General features: G+C 40.4%; 1 protein-coding gene across 4 annotated transcripts in view; it reads left to right on the top strand.

Moving 5' to 3' along the window:
• TRPS1 (transcriptional repressor GATA binding 1) overlaps positions 1 to 23446 on the top strand; it is a 218411-nt gene that overhangs the window by 49346 nt on the left and 145619 nt on the right. For 3 of the 4 annotated variants that reach the window (XM_063327430.1, XM_063327431.1, XM_063327432.1), the window contains 2 exons: positions 6510 to 7639; positions 15509 to 16112. In XM_063327430.1, coding sequence (XP_063183500.1) covers positions 6510 to 7639; positions 15509 to 16112 — 1734 coding nt within the window. The remainder of the gene's footprint in view (positions 1 to 6509; positions 7640 to 15508; positions 16113 to 23446) is intronic. The other variant, XM_063327433.1, reaches the window with a different exon arrangement.

The following is a 23446-nucleotide window of genomic DNA, read 5'->3' as shown; positions in this document are numbered from 1 at the left end:
TGCTGGATATGATGTATGCTGATCTCTTAGACTCAATTGTGCCGTGCCAGATTTTGAAGGGTGTGCTAGAACAGAACTTGCATGAAAGTGTGATGTCCCAGAAGGCCCATTTAATCTGTCAGCCATGTTGTGGACTCTCCCTGGAGAAGTCTCTGTTTGAACTGAAGGCCATTAAGCTATCTTGGGTGTTGCACCTGCATGCGTGCGTGCGTACCTGTTTATTTTCAGTCTTATTTTTGGGTCGTGGTCAGGCTTGGAGACTGCCGTGCACACTGAGAGTCACACTGAACACGGGGGTCAGTCATCTCTTTTAAACCACGGACATGAAAAAGAAATGGTGGCAGGGGGGGAAATGGGTGGTGGTAAAACACACATATATATACATTCATATACACAAGCTTGTGTGTATGTGTAAACATATATGTGCTTCTTTTTCTTATCTGTATGTGCATAGAATCATAGAATTGTTAGGGTTGGAAGGGACCTTAAAGATCATCTAGTTCCAACCCCCCTGCCATGGGCAGGGACACCTCCCACTAGATCAGGTTGCTCAGAGCCCCATCCAGCCTGGCTTTAAAAACTTCCAGGGATGGGGCTTCCAGCACCTCTCTGGGCAACCTGTTCCAGTGTCTCACCACCCTCATGGTGAAGAACTTCTTCCTAACATCCATACACATAGATATAAAAATATTATGTGGAAAAGCACGTATGGTCTTGTAGGCATCTGAATTCTATATTGAGTGTAGCTCATAACTAATGATTTATATTATTATATGTAGTAGAAGTTCTTGATATCCTTTCTTTGGAGACATTAGCAAGTTTACTATTCAGAATTATATGCAGTGATTTACAGCATGTCAGCTGCTAAATATTAAGTGCCTGGGAACATTTACTTGCGCTGTGACTGAAATGAGCTATTTTAGCCTTCTTTCAGTGAGAAATAGTCTACCCTCAAATTAGAGCATTCAGATGGGCAGTTTCTGTGGAACAACTGACATGATGTATATTCACAGCCTTCAAGGCAAAGTTGTTTATGTGTTAATATTCTTCATCTTTATACCAGGGATATCTGGTAGTCTTTGAAGAGAGGTTAATGAAGAAAGTTGGTGAGACTAGCAATAGTCACAGATATATTTAAAGATATAAACTGCTAAGCTAGCCCACAGAAATGATAAGAGCTCAAAAAATGAAGTTGCTGGGGAAAAAGGAAAGCAGCTAGGTTTTCTTCTGGTGTAAATCAGTGCAAGTTTGCCTCAAAGTCTGTGAGACTGTGTGAGTTTACAGTAGCCAAGGAACCGTCTGGAAATTTTATCTATACAGAGAGAGAATAGAAGGAATGGTGCTTCTTTTAGGTGCTAGGTATTAGTCTACTAGCATTAGCTAGCAAATTAAGTCTTGATAAGTTCCTTACTTTTGTTGGTTTTGCACATCTGGTCTCCTGACCGTAATTTAACTCCTGTTATTGTTCTGTTACAGTCTTTGTCTTAAAAATACCTTTTAAATTCTAATGTCAGAACCCATACTGGCTTCAATGGCGAGAGAATAAATCTTGAGAGGAATACATTCATCTTGAATGAATGTGACCCAATAGTTTGCTTTCTTGTTTTGGTAAACACAAACAGCCCAGAAAGCCATGAGTTTGCCCTTAGTGTTTGCTTCACTTCTGCAACATAGTTCTATCTACCAATAAGTTAATCACAGTGTGGTAAATAATCTTAAGAGTATACTCTGAAGATTGTCCTAGTTCTACATGCAGAGAGGGAGTGAGAGGGAGTGAGTTCTCCATAGTGGAGGTTAGAGAACTGGGTGGTGTTACACAAACTTGCATAAAAGCCAGGAATCTGTTCTGGCCTGCACGACATGAAGAACTTCATAAATGTGGGATGGTTAAAATGTTCTGGATGCTATATTGCACAAAGCAAATGAATAAACAAGAGCATTAGAAAATATTTTAGGATTAGGAGATTAAGAGTAATTGGCAAAGGCAGACTGGATGGCTCGGAAGATTGGTAAGGGATCTGGAGCCTTTCACCTCCTGATTAGCCAAAGATGTAACCCAGGTAATGAAAAAAAGAGGATTTATTAACGTTTGATGTTCCAATGCAGATAGTTAGTCTAGTTTCTAATCAGTCGTTGCAGAAGAAGCCAGGGGTCAAACACAGCTTTACCCTGTGCATGTAAGTCTTGCGGTTGAATCTCTTACGTGGATATAGGCCACTAGTTTCTGCTGGTGGAATTTTCTTCATGAAACGTATGATTACAGGAGCTGGCAGACTTTTCTTCCTTGGTAATTTTATTTTCTGTAGGCAGTATTTTTAAAATGCTTTGGTGTATAAGATTTAGAATTAAACTTTGAAAAGGAGGTGGGAGAATAGAGTAGGGTAGCATTTGGATCAAGGGCAGGTTAAAGACATTTAAAAAACCGCACCAAAATGGAAAGTACCTCTCCTTGCTCAAGTCTGTGTATTCCATGAAATCATTGTTTTTGGTCTGACTAATTAAGGTAATGTAGACATATCTGTTGGAAACATATAGTGCAATTACACAGCTTTGTTGAAGTACTTGCCAACATGCTTTAGAAAGTACATCTTGAAACATTGTCAATTATTATGTTATATTTTCTCCTCTTTCTGGCTATTTTTGGAAATGTGCGTGGTGGGTGAGGAGATAGCTTCGTTGTATTAACACATGAACTTCAATCCTTGCAGTAAATTCTTTACCAGTTTTCTAGATTTTGATAATTTTTCCCATTAATGAATGAAGGTAATGATCAAAGTTTTGAGTTTCAGGGAGTCTTACTGTGAAATGTATTTCAGTTTAATCCCAAAGTGAAACATGGCTTTGAAGAGCAATTTTTGAAGCATATCAGTGCAACCATCTCAAGTGCAGTAATGGAGAACTCATTCCAATAGCTGTCTTCCTCTATACAGCGTAATACCAACTATATTGCCATAATTAAGGTGCTGCAGGAGTAAGTGGTATTCCCAAGGTCTCACAAGCAAGTGACAGTAAAGAACTAAATCAGGTTTCCTCAGTACAAACAGACTGCCTTATATGTTAGATTTTCTTTAAAATGAGAATTATGAAGAGGAATTTTCTTCTGTGCTTAATGAAGGAACTGTTGATCTATAGGTGCTCTTACATTTCCAGTGCAAGCTGTACCTCTTCTTGTGACTGCCACGAGTTATGTCAGCTGGCACTTTTGGACTCCACTGCTGTAATAGAATTGCAGAATTTTAGCATTGCTTTTGTTTAGCTCTTCTGCTTTATGTTGGGGAGAACTCAGTCAGGTCAAAGCAGGGGACTAGGTTTTGGTGTGATCAGAATGAAATATGGGAATGGATAGTAAAAGCTCTCACTTCTGATACCACGCAGAAATATGGATATTGATTTCTAGGGTAGGTATATATTTCTTTTCCCCTTTCTCCTTTTCTTTCTCCTTTATTTTTCATCTTTCTGGGGCAGGTCAGAGACAGCAGGAGGTTAAGGACAATTACCCTGCGAAGGAGTTTGGTGCCTCTGCATAGAGATGCGATACGTAACTGAAAAATCTGACACTCAAGCCAAGACGTGAGCAGAGTGCACGAATCCAACCTCAATGGCTCTGTGATTCTGCGAATCCGAACAGTTCTGCAAATGTGTAGGCTTCTTCCAAATTTGGCTGGCTGAAAGTTGAAACAGCTTCAGTTTATACTGTCACTTCAAGTGCTTCTCTCAATCTCTTTGCCTGGAAACCAGTTTCTTCAGTTCTTTTTACCGGGTGACCCCCAAGGAGGCTTTCAGTAGGTTTTGTTATGTGTGAGAAATGGCTTTTGAGTGTAATAACATTAAGATAACCCCATGTTACGTTTCACGTACATGCTCTCCTAATAGGACACGTTGTTTTGAATTGTGGCAGCGAAATGCCAGCCCAATAATTGGTGATGGTGTGTCACCCCTCCTTTGCAACAAGCTGACACAAATAGTGTGAGAATACTTAGTTCTCTTTTATCCTCTTGTGATGCAGAGAAGGATGTAGTAGCATGGGACACAAATTTGCTATGTAGGCCACTAAGCAGGATTAAGACAAGTTACAGAAATGTTGTGATTTACAGTCCATGGTATGAAATGCTAGTACTAATAATATGTTTTTCCAGTGTTCAGAAATAAAAGTAATTAGCAATGAATAGCAGCTGGGATTATTGTCACACAATTTCTAACTGATGTCTACAGAGTGTCTGCAAAATAGGTTTGTTACCTGTAGGCTCTCTGAACGGACAGCTGAGAGTAATGGATGTATTTACTCATTAGAGCCACTTAAGGTAAAGCATTTTGGCCAGTTTTCTGTGCATGCATAGAACAAACATAAGTATCTAATTAAATGAGCAAAACCAGATCACCTTGCAACTTAGGTAATCACGCAGTGAGCTGCTGTTATTTTCTGCGTACCATAATTCCATCAGTGCTTTCTTTAAGTTACCTTTCAACACCTTTGAGACTTTGAACAGTGAAATGATGAAGTGGATGGTGACCTGAGTGCCAGATACTGTGGAGCAAGCCCAAATCGCACTGTTGTCAGTGGATGAGGCTCAGCATGGCTTTGCCTCCAGTTATTGCTCGTCATAAAATGAATAAAATATCTTCTGCAGTACAGAAGATCTGTAAAACATCCCTCTTCAAAGAACCTCTTCAAAACCAAATTCATAGCTTGATACCAGAACTTGGGAGCCCCAGTTTAAGTGAAAATGTTATTACAGCTAACTCCTAGCTGTTCGGCTGCCTGACTCACCATTGCCTAATGAAATATGTTTCCTAAACAAACAGAAAGCATTATTTAAGAAAAAGTTTTAACAAGTGTATGGGAATTGTGCTTTCTTAAAAAAAAAAAAAAGGAAAAAAAAAGGGAGGCTGAATAGCAGCGGCTCATTATATCATGGTTTAGCAACTCATTGACTCACTATACATGTTCAATTCTGATGGGATACAAAGGATCGCATCTCATTCTCTGAGCTAAATGGCTAAAAGGCATTTATATTATATGCATTTAAAAATGTTTACATTTCATGCTCTCTGTATGTCTGAGTCTTTCCGTATGGTGCGATACTGAATGAGCAGTGATCACATGCTTTGTGGCACAGCTGTTGAGGAGGAGGAGAAGAAAAATAATTACACCATTTGCCTAATGCATTACAACTGAATCCTGCAGAAATGTAGTAATACACTCACTGGTTGGGAGAACTGAAATCTAACTCTGTGTGGAAATTTTATATTCCCTGTAAGGCATCTCTTAGGCGTAAAAATTGAGAACATGGCACAAGGAAGCTTCCACCCATGTTTTTGACGTAGTGGTGTGGACTGGATGATGGCAAAGGAGTAAGATTTCTGGATTTCGGGTGTAGAGGGGAATTATCTTCTGGATGCTGTACACTGCTTACTATTCAGGAAAAGATGTAGAGCAGTGGTGACAATTTTGTCAGGAGATTCTTTCTTTGGCCTTCAAACCAGTTGTACAGGAGCAGCAAATCTCCCCCTGATGTCACGGGCAGGTGTGGTGCACTCCTGGGAAGGGCAGGCCTGCCTGCTGTGAGAACTCGGGCTTTAACAACACAAGCCCTGGAAGCCTTGTTTCCTTCCTGCAGACCGTTTTGCTCACAGATCATGAGAACAGTTAAGTAGATCTACCTTTTTTTTTTTTTTAAATAAAAAAAAATAGTGATGTCATGGACTTGGGTGTGGTAGGTTTCTTTGCCACATGCCATTTTTCTCCTGTAGTTTTTCCATCCTTGTTTTACTAAATTGAGCTCTGTGCATGAGAGGAACAGAAGATTTCCTTGGAGAATGTCTGCACTGAGTAATCTTTGAGAAAACCGGCTTTCGTTTCAGACATAGCCACTATGGCAGTGTTAAAAGGCATCCTGGTGGATACCGAATATTCCTGTAGGAACGGTCTTTATAAGAATTGGTCACACTCCGACCCAGCAAACTGAATTTGTTATTTCAAATTTAATTTTGTTTTTAGGAAGCAATTCTCTCGGACTGTTAAGCATGAATATGATTAAAACATGTAAGTATATTGAAAGAAAAAGACTGAGGGCCCGTTCTTTTGTTCCACACCTGGTATAGATTCCCAGCAAAGTTGCCTGTCAGAGGGTTCAGGGGTATGGGATTTGATGATTGCATCTTCTATCAATGACATGATTTAGTGAAGGAAGGAATAGTCCTATCAGGAAATTCTGAGTTCCAGTCACATTGCATACACATGCCTTGGTTTCCCCAAATAAAAATATTTTGTATTCATATGGAATATATATTCAGCTATGTGAAACATTTCAAAATCTTCAGCAACAAATGCTAAATATGTGAGGGTATATGTATGGTATCTTTCTACATTAGTACGAATGAAAATGGTGGTGACGGTTAATGAAAGAGGCTTATGAATCACTCTCCAGTTGTCTCTTTTTTCTTTTTTTCTTCCTTGTATTTGACTAAATCTACCGTGGAGCTAAAATGACTTCATTCTTTATTCACAGGTTACTTTAGGTGGAACCTTTATTGGAATTGGGCGGAAAACTCCAGATTGCCAAGGCAACACCAAGTACTTCCGCTGCAAATTCTGCAATTTCACCTACATGGGCAACTCCTCCACTGAACTAGAGCAACACTTCTTACAGACTCACCCAAACAAAATGAAAGCAGCCCTTCCCTCCTCTGATTCTGGTAAAACTTCAGAGAAAAACTCCAATAAATCCAGTCCTACTCTTCGACCATGTGATTCTGGAGACTTGGGGAAGTGGCAAGACAGAATCACTGTAAAAGCAGGAGATGATACACCAGTTGGATATTCGGTGCCCATCAAGCCAATAGATTCCTCTAGACAAAACGGTACCGATACAACCAGTTACTACTGGTGTAAATTTTGCAGTTTCAGCTGTGAATCGTCCAGCTCATTGAAACTATTAGAACATTACAGCAAACAGCATGGGGGAAGCCAGGCAGGAAGCCTTCACCCAGATCTGAATGATAAGCTTTCTAGGGGATCTGTCATTAACCAGAATGATCTAGCCAAAAATGCAGATGGGGAGTTAGTGACAAAGACAGAAAAGGGTGCGAGTGTGGCAAAAAAGAAAGACTTGACTAGCAAAGGAGCAGAGGACAGCATGGTGACAAGCTACAACTGTCAGTTCTGTGACTTTAGGTACTCAAAGAGCCATGGCCCAGATGTAATAGTGGTGGGCCCACTTCTCCGTCACTATCAGCAGCTCCACAACATTCATAAATGTACCATTAAGCACTGTCAGTTCTGTCCCCGAGGCCTCTGCAGCCCAGAAAAGCACCTTGGAGAAATTACTTACCCATTTGCTTGCAGAAAAAGTAATTGTTCCCACTGTGCTCTCTTGCTTTTGCACCTGTCTCCAGGGGTGACAGGAAGCTCTAGAGTCAAACACCAGTGCCATCAGTGCTCATTCTCCACTCCCGACGTGGATGTTCTCCTGCTCCACTATGAGAATGCACATGAAGCCCAAGCGTCTGATGTCAAACCAGAAACAAACGCCCTGCCAGGGGCAGAGGGGCCGCTGACGCTCAAGGAGAACAAAGAACACTCATGCACCAAATGTGACTTTACCACCCAGGTGGAAGAAGAGATTTCCCGACACTACAGGTACAGTGCAGTTTCAAATGATTAATGATAGGAACCCAAACAAACAGCCCTCCCTTAGTTCCTTAATTAAATGTCACCGTTCCCCAAACATTTGAGGAAACTGGAAATCAAAATAGGAATGCCTATAGATATAAATCTTTACAGCCAGGGTCTAATCCAACATCCACTTTGTTTTGGAAAACCACCAGCTAAGTCGGTGGATTTAATTATACATTTAAACCTGTGCAAAGAAGAAGGAGATTTGGATTTGTGTGGAGATGCTGAAGTTCCAGCATATTTGAGGTTTGGTCAACTATTTTCCACACAGAATCTTTTAGGTACTATTTTAGTTTAGGCTTTTTACCAGAAAGCTGGCATCTTCATTCAGTAGGGGAACACAAATGCCTTTACTTTCCAAGATAGACTGTGAATCCTTTCATGCTCCGTAACAGTGCTTCAATGTACTACCTTTTTGTAGTATTTTCCATTCCCAAGTCCAGCAACGCAATAATTACTTTAAGAGCATTCCACTGCTGTTTTGGTGTTGGTTTCACACTGGGAGCAGACACTCTTTTGTCTGTTGATGTCATCCCCCAGGATCCTTTTGCAGATGCTTATTTTCGTGTTGCTGGTTTACAGTGTCGTTCTATTTATTTTAAATGCTAATGTTCCTATTTGGAGGTGGATGCAGCCAGTCTCCTGACTCAGTCTGACACAATGTCATAGTGGCAGCCAACTCCCTGCTAAACTTCTTGGGTCAGTTCCTGGGCTGTTGTAAACTGGCAGTCCAGTTGACATCAGAGGAGGAGCTGGCTCTCAGGCTTTGTAAAGAGCAACAGTTATGTGCTGCTGCAAAAGCGACGTTAAATATTAGAAAATCATGCTGAATATGTTAATAGTTAAGGCTAATGCGTCAACAACAGCGGAAAACTCAGTATCTATCTCATCTAAAAGATCTTTGCATGGAAGCCAGCTAGAATGAAGACAAAAGAAGATGCATTTTCAAAGCTAAAGCTTTGTTAAAAGCTCAAGAAACTGTGCCACGTTTAATAGATTCCAAGACATCCAAAATTAACAAAGGCAGACTGGGGCATGATACTTTAATAGAGATTAAAGCTGGGGGCATCCAAATGTTGCCCAACAGAGGGCTGCATTGGCAATGTATCAGGAGTCTATTTAAAAAAAAAAAAAAAAAAAGAAAAAAAAAAAAAAGAAGGAGCAGATTGCTCATCTTTAATTTGGAGCTAGGGCCCACGGAGGATTCAGGTCCCAGCATGCAGTGCCCCATTTTTGATCCAAGTGGGCCTGAGGGATGTTGTGCGGATTAATTAGTTAATGTTTGTAAACTGCTTTGAAGATGAAAAGTGGTATCTAAGTTCCAAGCATTATTATAGCAGCTTTGAGCCATGCTGTAGAACTCCATAGGCAGCACTTTGTCCGCCGCTGGGGCATGGCACGATCTTTTTTTAGTGGTTAAATAACTGGAAGATTGAAATGGCTCCTTGACTGAAAAAAAGCACTTTTATTTTGCTGCAGCTGGTAATTTAAGTTTTAACAAGCGCGCCTAGTTAAAATCCTTTTTCCCAAGGAAAGGAGAAGCCATGACTTTCAAAAGTAAGTGCTAAGTCTGCGATGGGGTAGCAGTAGCTTCTTCTTCAGAGGGCTCAGCACCCTGCGGCTCCGGCAGTTGTCACGGGGAGCTGCACTTTGGAAAATCAATAGATACACTTAAGCGTTCAAATCTCAACTTGTTTGTCTAAAATTAGACTATTCTGTTTTAAGACACTTGAACAATGTATTTTGTTAAGCCTTCAGTCTATGACATTACTGAGTACTCTGAGGATGTTGTGTAATTAAAGTGAAGTACAACATCCCCATAACTGCCAACTTCTTTCCCTTTCTCCTGCCCTCCCCCTTTTTAATTTGAGTTTTGTTTCTTTTCTACGTGTGCTGCTGCTGTTTTCCCCCGCTGTGCATCTTCTTTGAAATCACAGAAGTTAGCTTGGCTTGTGGAAGGTGCTCTGCAATAGCAAACACCAGCAGCTTTTATTGCTTTTCTATGCATAACCTAGTTTTCATTCTATAAAGCTAAAACAAATGGAGAGAAAGACTTTTGGGGCATTATAGCTTCTACTTTTATTATTATTATCAGGGCCTTTTTTTTTCTTTATAGAAGTTTTTTTTATGTATTGGATGCGTATTGTCTTCCCCTTTTTGTATTTTATGAACTAAAGACAGAATAGTTAAGATTTAAAAAAGCAGAACATCTATAAAATAGTAGCGGTAGGAAGTTACGTGCGTGACACGCAGAAACACGCTGATGTGGTGTCAGCTCACATCCTCACGGGCCTTCTCTGTGGCTTCATCAGAGTTTATCTCAATAAAGCCGTTCTGCCACACGTTATGTATTTGTGATGTATTTAAAATGCTGTACATGCACATACATCTAAAACCTGTCCATTTATATAATAAGGAGCTGAATGGATTCTAATGGTCAACATGATACTAAGCATTGATGTGGTGGCAGAAAGTGTTCTGCTGTTCACATATTTAAGTTTACCCTTGATAATTCGTGAGTATTGGAGCTGGCTTTAGAAGCTACTTACATATTTTGGTTCATGTATTTTTTGCCTGCATTTTTGATTATTTTGGGTTTTGAGTCATACGCATGAACAGCATGCTTAATTTATTTTCTTTTTAATTTTGTTTCCTGTTGGCTCTACATCTACAATTTCACTGTCTGCTAGCTCAAAATTCTTCTGTGTCCCAGTATTATTCCTTTGCAGCCGTGTATTTGAAAAAGTATTAGAATTTGCAAAAGTGGTTCTTTCCAAGTTTTCTGTCTACAGAAACGTATACTGACACTTAACGCTCATTCAGAATTTCTTGACATGATTATTTGAGAGCTGTTCAGTTAAATTTGAAGTTAATGAATGACATTGCACTTGAGTTTACTTGTATTTAAACCTCACTAAAATGTGCTTACTCAAATAAATCCCCAGAAGGTTTATTGGCCTCCATTTTCTACTAATTCTGCTACTACCCATTTTCCATTATACCTCTAAGGAATCGGGTACTCTTCATGTTCATTGTGAAGCTTAATTTTTCCTCAAAACTGTCTGGTATTCTGATGAGCTAAAAGATGCCAACACTTGTAATTTAGATAAAAATCATACAAAGTATTTGGGGAAATTTTGCATGTCAGATCACTTAGTCTAGAGATTATTTTCCTGCTTGCTCCAAAATAATTAATTTTTCATTTTTCATTTTTTTCTTAAAAAATGAAAGAGGCTTCTTGCAGAGTGGTTTGTTTTTTAATTTTGCAAAAACGTGGGAAAAAAATGCATTTTCTCATTTTGGTAAAAATTAGATTTTTTCATAGAAATCCTTATTTGTCAAAAAAGACTTTGACAGAAAGTACTTGATCAGTGCTAGTAGTAATTAAAAACGCTATGCTGAAAAATGCTCTAAATGCCTTTAAAAAAAAAGATAAGGTAGTGCTTCATTAAACGACTCCAAAATATAAAAAGAAAACAGAAAGACTCACAAATAAAATATAAGCTTTGGCAATGAAGTAGAATCATTTCTCTAATAAACAGAAATTAATTTTAAAATGTGGATGACAGCAGTTTCGTAGGGTTCTCTTTTGAAGTTAATTTTGAATTAAATTAAATTTGATGTCTTAAAGGTAAATGGAGTAGAGGGCTAAAAGGCAAAGGGGGACTTGGGTCTTGTGTGTGAGGGACGGGGGCGGTGGAGCTGCCTCTGCCCTCGCGCTGTCAGGCAGCAGAAGCTGGAGCAGGGTGCGGAGAATGGAAATGTGGAGCCTTTGGGACACTCCCCAGAGAAGCCAACTGAGGGCAGAAGTGTAAACTGAGGCCCACCAGCTCCCGCTTTTTCGGCAGAGCAGGAGCCTTCACTCATGGAACAATAGCAGCAGCTGTGAGGACCTTTTGCATCCTCCTGACACCTTAATTCACTGCTCTGAACTTGTTTGCTCTTGCCAATGGCTTTTGCTTGTCTTTCATCTCAGCCTTGCTCTCCGCTCTGCCCGTTTCCTCCCCTTTCGGTCCCTCCGCTGAATTTTCGTGCTTGCTTTGCTTGCTCTCTTTCCTTCTGAATACTTCCCGCGCCCCACAAGTCTGAGTGCAGTGCCCATCCTGAAAATAAGCTTTCTTATAAGCCTGTTTCTTCATGAGAAATAACAGTAATTATTATATTCATAATGAAATTCAAAACATGCAAAAAAATGGAAGTGATACGACAGCCGTGTCTTCATCCAAAATATTTTCTATGCCCTAGAGCATAGGAATGTCTTCAGGTAATTTAAAAAAAAAAATTTACTTGTTTTGTAGAGGATGGTGTTTTGTAATACTTCAGACTAGTTAGAAGTACGTCAACAAGACTTAATTAACAACTGGCTAGCTTCAGGAGTCTCGCAGCCTGTTAGAAAGCTGAAGTAAAGAACATTAGATCCATCAAAAAAACCCCATCTAGTCTCTCCAACTTCAAGCTTTTGCAAGGGAAAATCCTTACAGCACCCAATTCAAGTATATTTCAGTACAAAAAAAAAAAGGTAGGATTTTATTAAGGTGTCAGAATATAACAGTGCAGCAAAGGTTTGGCCTGAATTCCTTAACATTTCGTCTTGGGATTGGGGCATAAATATTTTAACATCCACGAACAGTCAGGTCTTTGATTTGTTTTGTAGTGAAAATAATAACGCGAAGTGACATCAATGGATGGGATGACGTTGCCATCCCAATGCCACGTTGAAGATAATGCCAGCTTATGGCTTGAACCCGCTGTTAGCTTGCTTGAGTGGTGTATGAGCAAGATGACAAAAGGGAGACTGCTGTTTCCTTCTTTATTTACATGGCTGTCTTCCGTACTGAGATTTTCCTCAGGCATCTCTCTTTGATCAGCTTTATACCAATACGCTGCGTTGCACCTGATGAGTTCAGAGTTTCAGCTGGTATAACCGTGGTTGAGCTGTAAAGTACAACCTTAAGGTAATGCACGGGAGTGCGTATCGTGTGCTTTGCCAATTGGAATTTTTTAAAATTTTGTTGCTTAGCTTTGAGGAGCTTTGTGCACAAATCTAGGTGTAACTTGGGCCTTTAGAAATATGGGGTAGTTTTAATTCTAGCATAAAAAGAACTCAAACATTGCCAACTTGTTTCCTTGATTGCTATCAGGGTGGGGTGAAAACAGTCAGAGATGAAAACATTTGCTTTGTATGCCTTGTTCTGGGAAAGAATAAGTTTCTAACTTTCAAAAGTTCTCTAATAGCTGATGATAGTTACTATTTTATTATTTGAGACTATGACTTATATTGGACAGTTCCAAACTTTAACTTACTTTTCAGAGCTTGGGTATAGAATAGTATATGGGACAAACCCATGCGAAGTAAGAAGATTTAGAATGTCGATGGTGGCAGAAATGACTTTTTCATGCACACTAGAAAAGTGTATGTCCTGAAAAAAAAAAAGGCTGTTGGGGTTATTACGTACCTAAATCAGTCCTTATTTTTTCTGCATCACAGTGACTATCACAGTTTCGCATAAAAACGAAAGAATGTTTTTATGACTCCCTTTGAATAAATTGGAAATAATTTAAATGAACAAACCTTTAATGTAATAAAGGTGATAGTAGCTGGGCCTCAGCCATGTAGTTACAACTGTGTCTAATATTCAGCATTTATTTGTGGCCTTAGAAGTGTGGTACTGCTCCTGTGGTGTGTACCGCTCCTGATCAAAAACATTTAGCCAGCGTGGAAGGTTGGGGGTGGGGGGGTGGGGGGAAGACAAGTTAGGCAGAAAAAGATCAGCTGTTTGGAGGTGTGATATCTGTAGATGAGAGCCAAGTTAGGAAAGGGGGTGAGCTATTGAAATAGCCAAGTTAAACACGAGACACTTAGGGCTAAGTAGCCTCCCAAAGGATTGATAAACTTTCACATGGGGAGTGTATGTGGTTGAGCCATTAGCCCCAAATGGTGTCTTGTTTAACTTGGCTTTTAAGATAACTAGCCCCTGTCTAAGTTGGACTTCCCTGATGGTATCCCACCTTTACAGGGCTGACCCTCCTTATGTGTTGGCTTTTTGTATTTATAAAATGGTTTTGATCAGATAGCACTCTCTCTCTCTTTTTTTTTTTTTTTTTTTGGTTCAGAAGAGAATTAAACTCGGTTTAGAAAAGAATTAAGTTGCAAGAGAGAATGTATTAGTGTCGCATTGAGAGACAAGCTGATTTTAATAAAACACAATTGTAGAATGAAGAAAAAGGAACACAGCCAGCACAGGATTTTAACCCACAGCTTGCTCTCCTGCAAGTAGCTTTCGTTGCCCCAAGACTATGCAGAGAATAGCTGACTCTATTTTTTGCATAACTGAACGAGCCCATCTAGTCCCTTAAAATGAATATAAATACGGAAAATAACAAAAAGAAAACTGATATTGCACAAGGGCTAAAAAGCTTGAATCTGAATGTGTACTCATGTCTGCGCGCTGACACAACTGCAAGAAAATCAGACAATGTAAATAACATATGGTTTGTTTTTCCAACAAAAGGAAAGATGGAAGACAAGGGGGTTTAATAAGTTTGGCAAGTTGTCCCTTCTAAACGATCATATTCTAAAAGGGACATTTTGTGTATCATTCCAGTCCTACAGATGCACCGAGAGCCAAATCCTGCACTTACTGAAGTCAATGGGAGTTTTGCCATCGACTTCACTGAGACTAAGATTTGGCCTCGAAAGAATTAATTCTAACAACTGGAGTTGTCAGGGCAGTAACAGATTTCTCATGCAAGTTTTGTCCTGTGTGGATAGCAAAAGGCTCGTTTTTTAGCTTGGCTAAAGATGCTGTTGTGACTCTGAATGCCTGGGGTGTGGATGTGTGAGTGTGTCTGTAGGGAGAAGCTTTTGCAGATTTATGTACATTTTGATGAAGGGCAGGGACGGTGTTTTACTCTGCGTTGGTACGATGCCGGGCGCAGCGGGGCCTGGAGCCTGACGGAGGGCTCTGACCACTCCTGTGCTATAAACAATTATTCATAATGGCGTTATAGAGCTCATAAACAGGGTTCTGTTCCTACGATAGATACAGTAAACGGGTAACATGTTGTTCTCATGTAGCAACATATGCTTTACATAATTTAGTAATACAGTACTTTAGATAGGCTTTTAGAAGAAAAACAGGAAGGCGCGTTATTCCACACTGCTCCACAGCTCGTACCCAAACACAGCTTGTAGCGACACAGCCAACTATTTTGCTTTTTCTTTAGAGCAGCATCTTTTTAACGTTGTGTTAAAATGTCCGTAGAGAACAAATAAGTTCTCTGTTGTGTCCAGCCTTCTGTCCTTTGGTGTATTCTTATCCATAAGTTAACCAGAGCTCCAGTCAAAATCATCTTTTTCAGCCAAAAGATATTAAATTGGTGGAAAACAAAGAAATTTTTTAAGCATTTGAACTTTCTAGCATAGATTTATGTTATACAAAGTGTTTTTTTATACAAAGATAACTATCCTTTTCTAATGATTTGATTTTGTTTGAAAGTTACTTCAGTGTTTCTACCACAATAGAAAGTGAAAAGTGTAGTGGAGCAAACTGAAGAGGAAAAAAACCAAAATGCCAGTGAAAATTATATGAAGTTTCGAACCAAAGCAGTGGAGTGTGAGTGAGCAATAGGAGGCCATTGCAAGGCGTAGAGGAAAAAAACAGCAGGATTTTTCCCATGTTGTGAAAGACACCAAAGTAAACCTGCCTGCTTTATTTAGAGGGAATCATACTGTAGGTTCGATTTATTTTCTTCATCTTGGTAGGTAGAACATTGCAAGAGGGAAGGTCCAGGGAAGGCTCTCATGTTAGTACACTTCTCGTTCTCTTCCAGGAGAGTACACAACTGCTACAAATGCCGTCAGTGCAGCTTCACAGCTGTTGACACTCAGTCACTACTAGAGCACTTCAACACTGTGCACTGTCAGGAGATGGACGTCACTACAGCCAACGGAGAGGACAGTCATGGCGTTTCGTCTATCAAGGAAGAGCCAAAAATTGACCTCAAGGTCTACAGTCTGATTAATCCGGACCCCAAAATGGGGGAGCCCATATCTGACAGCATAGTGAAGAGGGAAAAGATAGAAGACAAGGAAGTGCTCAAGGAGAAAGGTTGGACTGACAGTCCCAGTGATGATCTTCGCAACGTGACCTGGAGAGGAACAGACATTTTGAGGGGGAGCCCGTCATACACACAGACGAGTCTAGGCTTATTGACCCCAGTGTCTGTTGGACAAGAGCAGCCAAAGCCTTTAAGGGATAGTCCAAACGTAGAAGCTGCCCATCTTGCGCGGCCCATTTACGGCTTGGCGGTGGAGAGCAAGGGCTTCCTGCAGGGCGTGCCAGCCGGAGCGGCGGAGAAATCAGGGCAGCTCACCCAGCCCTACCCTGCATCCGGGGACAGCAAGACAAAGGATGAATCCCAGTCCTTATTACGGGTAGGAAGATCTCTTTCTTTTTTTTTCCCCCTTGCTTTTTATGATTACATGTATGTTATGTTTAATTAAGCATGCAAATGATTTCTTCAGTTCCAGAGTAAAGTGGTTGGGTGTTTTTTTCATGCATGGAAAAAAAAAAAATAATCAAGGAAAAGACTGAAAGACTCAAACTTGTAGAGCTAAACTGGCAGGTAAATGTTCCAAAGTGTTTGCATAAAACAATGTATATATTGATGTAGTAGTAGTAGGCAAGTGCTTCTGCTTTTGCAATTTAGCTCTGATTGAATTTTGTTTAATCATTCCTGCTAGTTGTGCAGGTTGGTGATGCATTTGAAGAAGGAAGGTTTAAAACCCCAGAAGGCTGCACATCTGTTACACTAAAACGACTAATCACCTCTTAAATTTTGTGGTGGTGTGACAGTTCACACTTAAGCAAGATTTCATATTATTAAATATCTAAGAATATGAAACCTGAGTTAAATATTAATAAAAAGTAACCTCTTTTTTTTATAAAGCAATATAATTATATATCCATTTTGACACTTGTCTGGTTGCCTTGGAAGCAAAAGAAAAAGAAAAAAAGAAAAGGAAGGAGCTTGTGTGATAAGAAAAGGAGAATAATTGTTTCACCAAATGATTCCTATTCTGTCTTTTTTTTTTAAACAAAAGGACCTATATATAAGGAGTTTTCCCCTTCCATCAAGGTACGCTTTTCCCACTGTAGGGAAATCTGAGGTTAGAAAAGCTCTCAAATTCTGAGGAGCTGAACAGGGAGACAAGTAAGTGCCTTTCTCCTGGAGTCATCACTGGATGTTTTCAGGGGCTGCTCCCTGTCTGAACTTCTAGAAACTTGCTACTGGAGCGATCAGCCCGCAGACAAACCTCAGTAGAATGGAAGTGATGAGCAGCTATTTTTCTTTATTGTCTTTTATAAGAACATATTGTCTTACACCCATAACATCCATTACTGTGAGAGTGAACAACATGTCAGAAGAAGACAAAAGACAAGATAAATGTTTTATTTCATGTTTGCTAAGATTATACATGGGTATACCTGTCTCTATATACATATATAAGTCTTACAAGCTCATTTGACATTAAGTCAGCGGACTTAAAAACACTGCAGTTATTCTAATTATAAAATAACGTGTCTGTCAGTTAAAGTCTGCATGCGGTTTAGGGTCTTTTGTGCCTTACAGGTCACATATAGTTACTGATGTCAGATTTTAAGTGTATGAGAAGCAGTCGCAGTATGACAGGTTCCCTGTTGCAAACCTGGATGTGTGCTCATTGTGAATGGCAGGGTTATATTTCTCTTCTACATTTGGAATTACATATATAAAAATATGTCCTTATATCCGTGGAATTCACGCTGTACATGTGACGCTGGTTACATCCCGTTTTTTGTAGTGGTTCTTAGCAGTGCACAGACACATTGGCCAGAGGAGCCATTTGTATTGTGGGTTATCAGAATACAAACATTTTTCATTTATTTTTTGACTCCTAAATAATGAAAAAAAGCCAACTAAACAAAAATCTGGAAAGGGACCTGACAGCATGCGGAATCAGCTCTATAAAGGTCTAAATTTGGTTGGTAGCTGCAGCCTCAAATCTTAACAAGTGCTAAAATAAGACCAGTATATTATCAATTTTAGCCATTGGTGAGTGAAAAGGGGAAACTGTATGCTGCCTGCGTCTTATGCTCTTCTTTAAAGTAAGTTCGGACAACTTTTTAAAGTCTTTATACAAAAGCACTAATTTTATTATTTTTTTTTCAATCAGTATTTTTATCACTTTGAAAATATTTTGATCACTTCTGGATGTTCTGAAATACGAATTCTCATGGTTTTCTGAAAAAAAAAAAAAAGTCTTATTTTTGTATGTTCACAGGGTATATAAATTAGTTCCTTGCATTTTAAAATGTTGTGTACAACCCAACTTTTCTTTTATAAGGTTTGTAAAAGGATTTATTAGTGGATTGGGTCTATACTGACTGGTGAAACCATACTGACATCTTTAAAGGAGAATTACTTTTGTGTACACTTTTAGCTACCTTGCTCTTTGAACTCTCTTGTGCCAAGGACTTATTTGTCTGGGTCTTTTCCTCAGTTATAATTTTTTAATTTTCAGTTTTCTTCTTTGAAAATTGAGCAAGTTGCCTTTGTCCGTTTGAAATATTTAAAAAGTGACAGGGAAGTAGGTTAACTTCCTACGTCTGCTGAGCAGAGTCCCTAGTCATATATATTTCGTCATTAATGATAGATAGAGGAAAATAGTGAGAATTCAAACTTTTTAAGGTAAGGGGTGATCTGAAGGATAGGAGATAGTGGAAGATGAAGGAGTGTGATTCCGTGAGTGATATTAATTCTTCCAATAAGGCGGATATTCCCTATTCCCCTGGATCTGTGAAAAAGGTCATAGAAACCTAACTCCTTTATTTTGCTCTTGATTGAGTTTTGGGATACAGTACTGGGGCTAGGAAATAAGATGACAAAGTGATGGTCAGTTTGACCAGTGGGAGCTCTGTGTCAGGTGTTATCTGGCATACATACATCTTATGTGTATGCCTGGAAGGTCACTTGGCCCAGACAGAATAAGAAATTGTTCAGAAAAGAACTTCCCTTCCATTCTGGAAAAAGCTAATTTTTGTAATCCTCTGAAATGAAAAAAAAAAAATTAAAATACTCTATCATATTGTTAAGTAAATATCTTGTGATTATCCACTTTTGGAGGAATTTATTTTTCTAGTGTGAAATAGCTAGTAGAAGTAGCTAATGTGCTAAAAGTTGGGCCCGTCTAAAAACAAAGCATTAAATCAATACGTACTTCTGATATCGTATAATGAATGCTCATGCAAAATACTGTATCCCAGGACAACTGATGACTAGGAAACAAAACCTGTAATAAAGTCACTGTGGACACCTTCATTTTTTATCCCCCAAAGGCTGACACAGAGGAAGCCAAAAATTTGGGATTACTCAGTGAATAAACACTGTGAGAAATGTACTGAAAAAAAATCTAACACATCCCGTTAGTTGTACTGGCTATTCAGTATTTATAAAGTGGTTCTGCTTATTACAAATGATGTGTAATGATTCGACAGTGGCAGTAATACCATGTGCTTTTCATTTTTTAGTTCTCTCATGGCTGGGGGGGAAGGGAAAGGGGAGATCATGTTTTTCACATTTTTTTCCTATAGATAGAGGTTAATATTGCAAGTGGGCTTTCTAGATGCTGAGTTTAAGAGTGATTAGCATTTTAACAAAATACCAAAGATGATAAAGATCAACCGGGGAAGGGGTGAAAATCTACAATTGCGCACAGAAATCCCTAATGGCTACAGGATAATTGTAAACTTTTGGAAATTACTTGGAGCGTTTTGCAGCGCTGCGTGTTGTGTAAGCCATTTATATGCCGCTTTCTTGCATTCCTTCCATGCAGAATGGACATGTTCCCTCCCCGGTTTCTGTGCTACAGTAGATTATTCATGGGAGTCATTAGGGTAGGATTTCTTTCCTTTTTAGCAGCTAAAAGACCGAATGGCTTGTGACCTTTCGGGAGCTGGGGATGCTGCAGTGGCGATAGCTTGTGCTCTGCATGTGTGGAAACACACATGTGCAGTGGACGCACCTTTTTCCCCGAGAGCGCTTCCAAGCTGTGTGTATGTAACAGAATCTTTCTCAGGGGCTTGGTACACTTCTGTGAGTAGCTTTAATTTATTTTTCTTATTAACATGTTTCCAGCAGCTGTACTTACAGCGAATCGGTATGTTTTGCAAATGGGAATTACAAAAAATGTACCTCAGCGTGGTACAATGTAGACATTATTTCTGCTCTTCCTTTAGAGTAGCTGATTTTATAGTTTAAAGATTTGTTGATACTGGAAGGTCTATTGAGATGCAAAAATGTTCCTTTTTTTGGGTAGCACATTGGCAGCCAGCAGACTCCAGGCCAGGCAGATTGTTTAATGCTTTGACAACGCAGATCTTGGACGGCAGGAACTTTTTGCTAAACTGATTTTAAATGAAGTGTCCTGTTTTGGTATGTGTGGACACTGCAGAACAAAGTTTTCCACAAAATTGGGAATTGCAGCCTGAGCCTTCAGACCTATACACAGACCTATACACAGACCCAGTTAGCCCACCTAAAGGTATGGGCAAACACTGCTGCCTCGCATCCTAGCCTGCCCGGTTCAGAAGAGCACAGATCACTGTGTCCTGTGGTGCTGCACAGACCTGAAGGCAACGGGGAGATGCCTGTGTATTAATCGTAATTAACGGAATGGGGGGAATTGTGTACTGTCAGAGGGAGAGAGTTTGTCAAATTATTGCAAAGGTGCTGGTGATTTTTATCAAAGGGAGACTGCAGGCTGTAACGGTAAATTTCTAACTGAAGCTATGTTAACCTTTGCTATGAGCTTTTTATACAGGGGCAAAGGATAAAATCAGCTCTTCTAATAAATCAAGATTATTTTGCACCATAGTGATCGGACTCTTTACACACAATAGGAAATCACAGCATTGCGAGAAAGTTTCCGTTTACTTTAAGAAGAGTTATTTTCTTTTTGTCTGTGATATTTACACTTCCGATGTTTCATATAGTGTTCTGTCTAGAGCTGGATATATGGCTTTAAATTTGGGAGAGAGAGGAAATCAGAAGAAGTTATTTCCCCTCTCCCTGTTTTGCGTTCTCCTTTGTGGCAGATTGACAGAGCTAATTTTAGAATAAGCAATAGGTATATATGTATCAGTAAATTTACATATAATTGATTGATTTAATATCAGTGGAGTAAATATCAGGCACAATCCCTAGTGGTGAAACATTATTTCTCCTGTTACAAAGTACTGACTTCTGTTACCCACAGTTAGGTGCCAGATGCCTGCACAGCAGTGGAAATGCTGAACTAGCCTTGGTGATTTCCAAAATACTGCTCTAAACATTTGATCCTTGGCCATAAGGATAACATACCTTTAAGGATAACTTACCTTTAAGATAAGATCCGCCTCTCTGGTGTCAGTAGAAGTTATTGCTGGTGCCTTTAGCAGGAGCACAAGCAACATCACTGGAAGGATCAAGAACACGGAGTGGGATCTTGGTTTACATGGGATTTTTTGGTGGTCTCTACAGGGTGAAGGATGGAAGTTTTTGTGCGCTTTGGCATTGTGTCCCCCTTCCAACCATCTTCTGGTAGCAACATCTTAATGGTATATCTACAGAATTAAATTTAATGCATATAATTGTGTCATATATCTTATATTTAAGTTGGTGGAGATCTTAGATGCTACGTCTCATCCCTCAGCCACGTTTGGAAAGAAAAAGCAGCTCTTTAAAGAAGAAACATCTGAAATAGTTTCTCTGTAGCTGCATCTCATTTTTTTCCCATTTCCTCTGACTCTGTGAGAGATCTTTCAGGAAGTATTTATAGTTGAGGCCATTCATTGCCATACGGGTCCTCTAATTAGCTGAAGGGAGCTCGGCAGGCACTGTGTCTCACTAATGCACAGAGCTCTGTCAGGTCACAGAGCTGCCAAAGTCTTTCGGGTTTTTTTAGAAGCACCTGTTTCCACAAATCTCTGCCTGGGGAGGCGGTGGGCTACGTTTTAAAATCTAACTACATCCTGGAAAATGGCAAGTATCCTCCAACAAGAAAAGTGAGAAAATAAAGACACGACTTGAGGAGAAATGGTTTTGAAGCATCGGGTTTCCTGCGCAAAAGCGAGGTGGATAAAATCCCCGTGCTGGTGAAGGGCTCGCGAACCAAGCTAAAATAACTTTCTGAAGGTTTCAAGTAGTTTAGAAACAAACATGTACTTGGCTGCTTTTAGTAACTACTGGAACCAAACCCACAAGAAATTGAATGTTTTGCATTACTCATCCTGACAGAGTGATCAGATAGGACTAGAAAGTAACTTTTAGAAAAATGTTAACCTGCCCAATTAAAGGCATGTTTCTGGTTTTTGTGTGGGGTGTGTCTGTCATGTGGAGAGACAACCCCACCTCGTGCATGTTTACCCACCCATCAGTGCAGATTTTTTTTTTTTTTTTTTCCCTTCTCCCTTTTACGAAATGCGGTTTCGAAGAGAATTAAGTGATAAAATCATTATTTGGGTGGGGCATGGTAATAATGCGAAAGGGCAGCAGCTACGTCAAAATCCTTGATGAAAAGGTGAATCAGTATGTGGAACAAAGGGCTGGGGAGATCGGGATGGGCCCCCGGGCCGCTGCGTAAGCAGCAGGATTTATTGAAGTTGCTATGATCAATAACAATGATTCAAGCAGGGAGAACCGAGATAATTCTTGATTTAAAACAAGCTGCTTCATTCGGGTGGGAGAGACGGTAATGAAGACGGGAACAAAAGAGTGCTTTCTTGTATTGAACCGAGTGGCCAAAACAGATTGATAATCAGTGTCAGATGCAATTAACTCAATTTTATATTACCCTTAACTAGTTCGGGTAGGAGAACCTTTCTTTTGCTCTCTCCAGTGTGGTATTTGGTGTCCTGGAGGTGGTGGGAGTGAGAAGTGGAAAGCAGCGTTGTCACCTGGATGCTGCACGCCTGCGCCAGGCTTGGCTTTGCCAGGCAAATGTCACCTGGTGCTTGAAGCAGCCACATTGTGCCATCGCAGCCGCTCTGTGCCATCGCTGCCACCGGGAATGGTGGCTACTGAGCTCGGTGCGAGGGTGGGAGTATCCTTGGTGTGCGGGTCCAGCTCTCCACGGCAGCCCCTGCCGCTCCGGGCTGGGTGGGGGTCCGGGCACAGGGGGGCTACCAGCACTGTCCCCCAGTCTGACCAGGAGCTCCTGGCATGGTGTTCCCTCGCCCTGGGGTGAGGCTCGGAGGGCTCCTTCCTAGCTCAGCCCTGCTGTGCTGCCGAGCCCCCCTTGTTGACACTGAAAACAGCCCAGTCCTGCAGCCCTTATTCATAGCATCATGGAATGGTTTGGGTTGGAAGGGACCTTAAAGATCATCTAATTCCAACCCCCCTGCCACGGGCAGGGACACCTCCCACCAGACCAGGTTGCTCAAAGCCCCGTCCAGCCTGGCCTTGAGCACCTCCAGGGATGGGGCATCCACAACTTCTCTGGGCAACCTGTTCCAGTGCCTCACCACCCTCATAGAGAAAAATGTCTTCCCGATACCTAATCTAAATCTACCCTCTTGCAGTTTAAAGACTGCATACCCTTGGAAAAAGTCCCTCTCCAGCTCCCCTGTAGGCCCCCTTCAGACACTGGAAGGCTGCTGTAAGGTCTCCCCAGAGCCTTCTCTTCTCCAGGCTGAACAACCCCAACTCTCTCAGCCTGTCCTCGGAGGGGAGGTGCTCCAGCCCACATTC

The sequence above is a fragment of the Chroicocephalus ridibundus genome, chromosome 2 (genome assembly GCF_963924245.1).
Source record: "Chroicocephalus ridibundus chromosome 2, bChrRid1.1, whole genome shotgun sequence".
NCBI classification, from domain to species: domain Eukaryota; kingdom Metazoa; phylum Chordata; class Aves; order Charadriiformes; family Laridae; genus Chroicocephalus; species Chroicocephalus ridibundus.
This window is presented reverse-complemented; position numbering and strand designations above follow the sequence as displayed.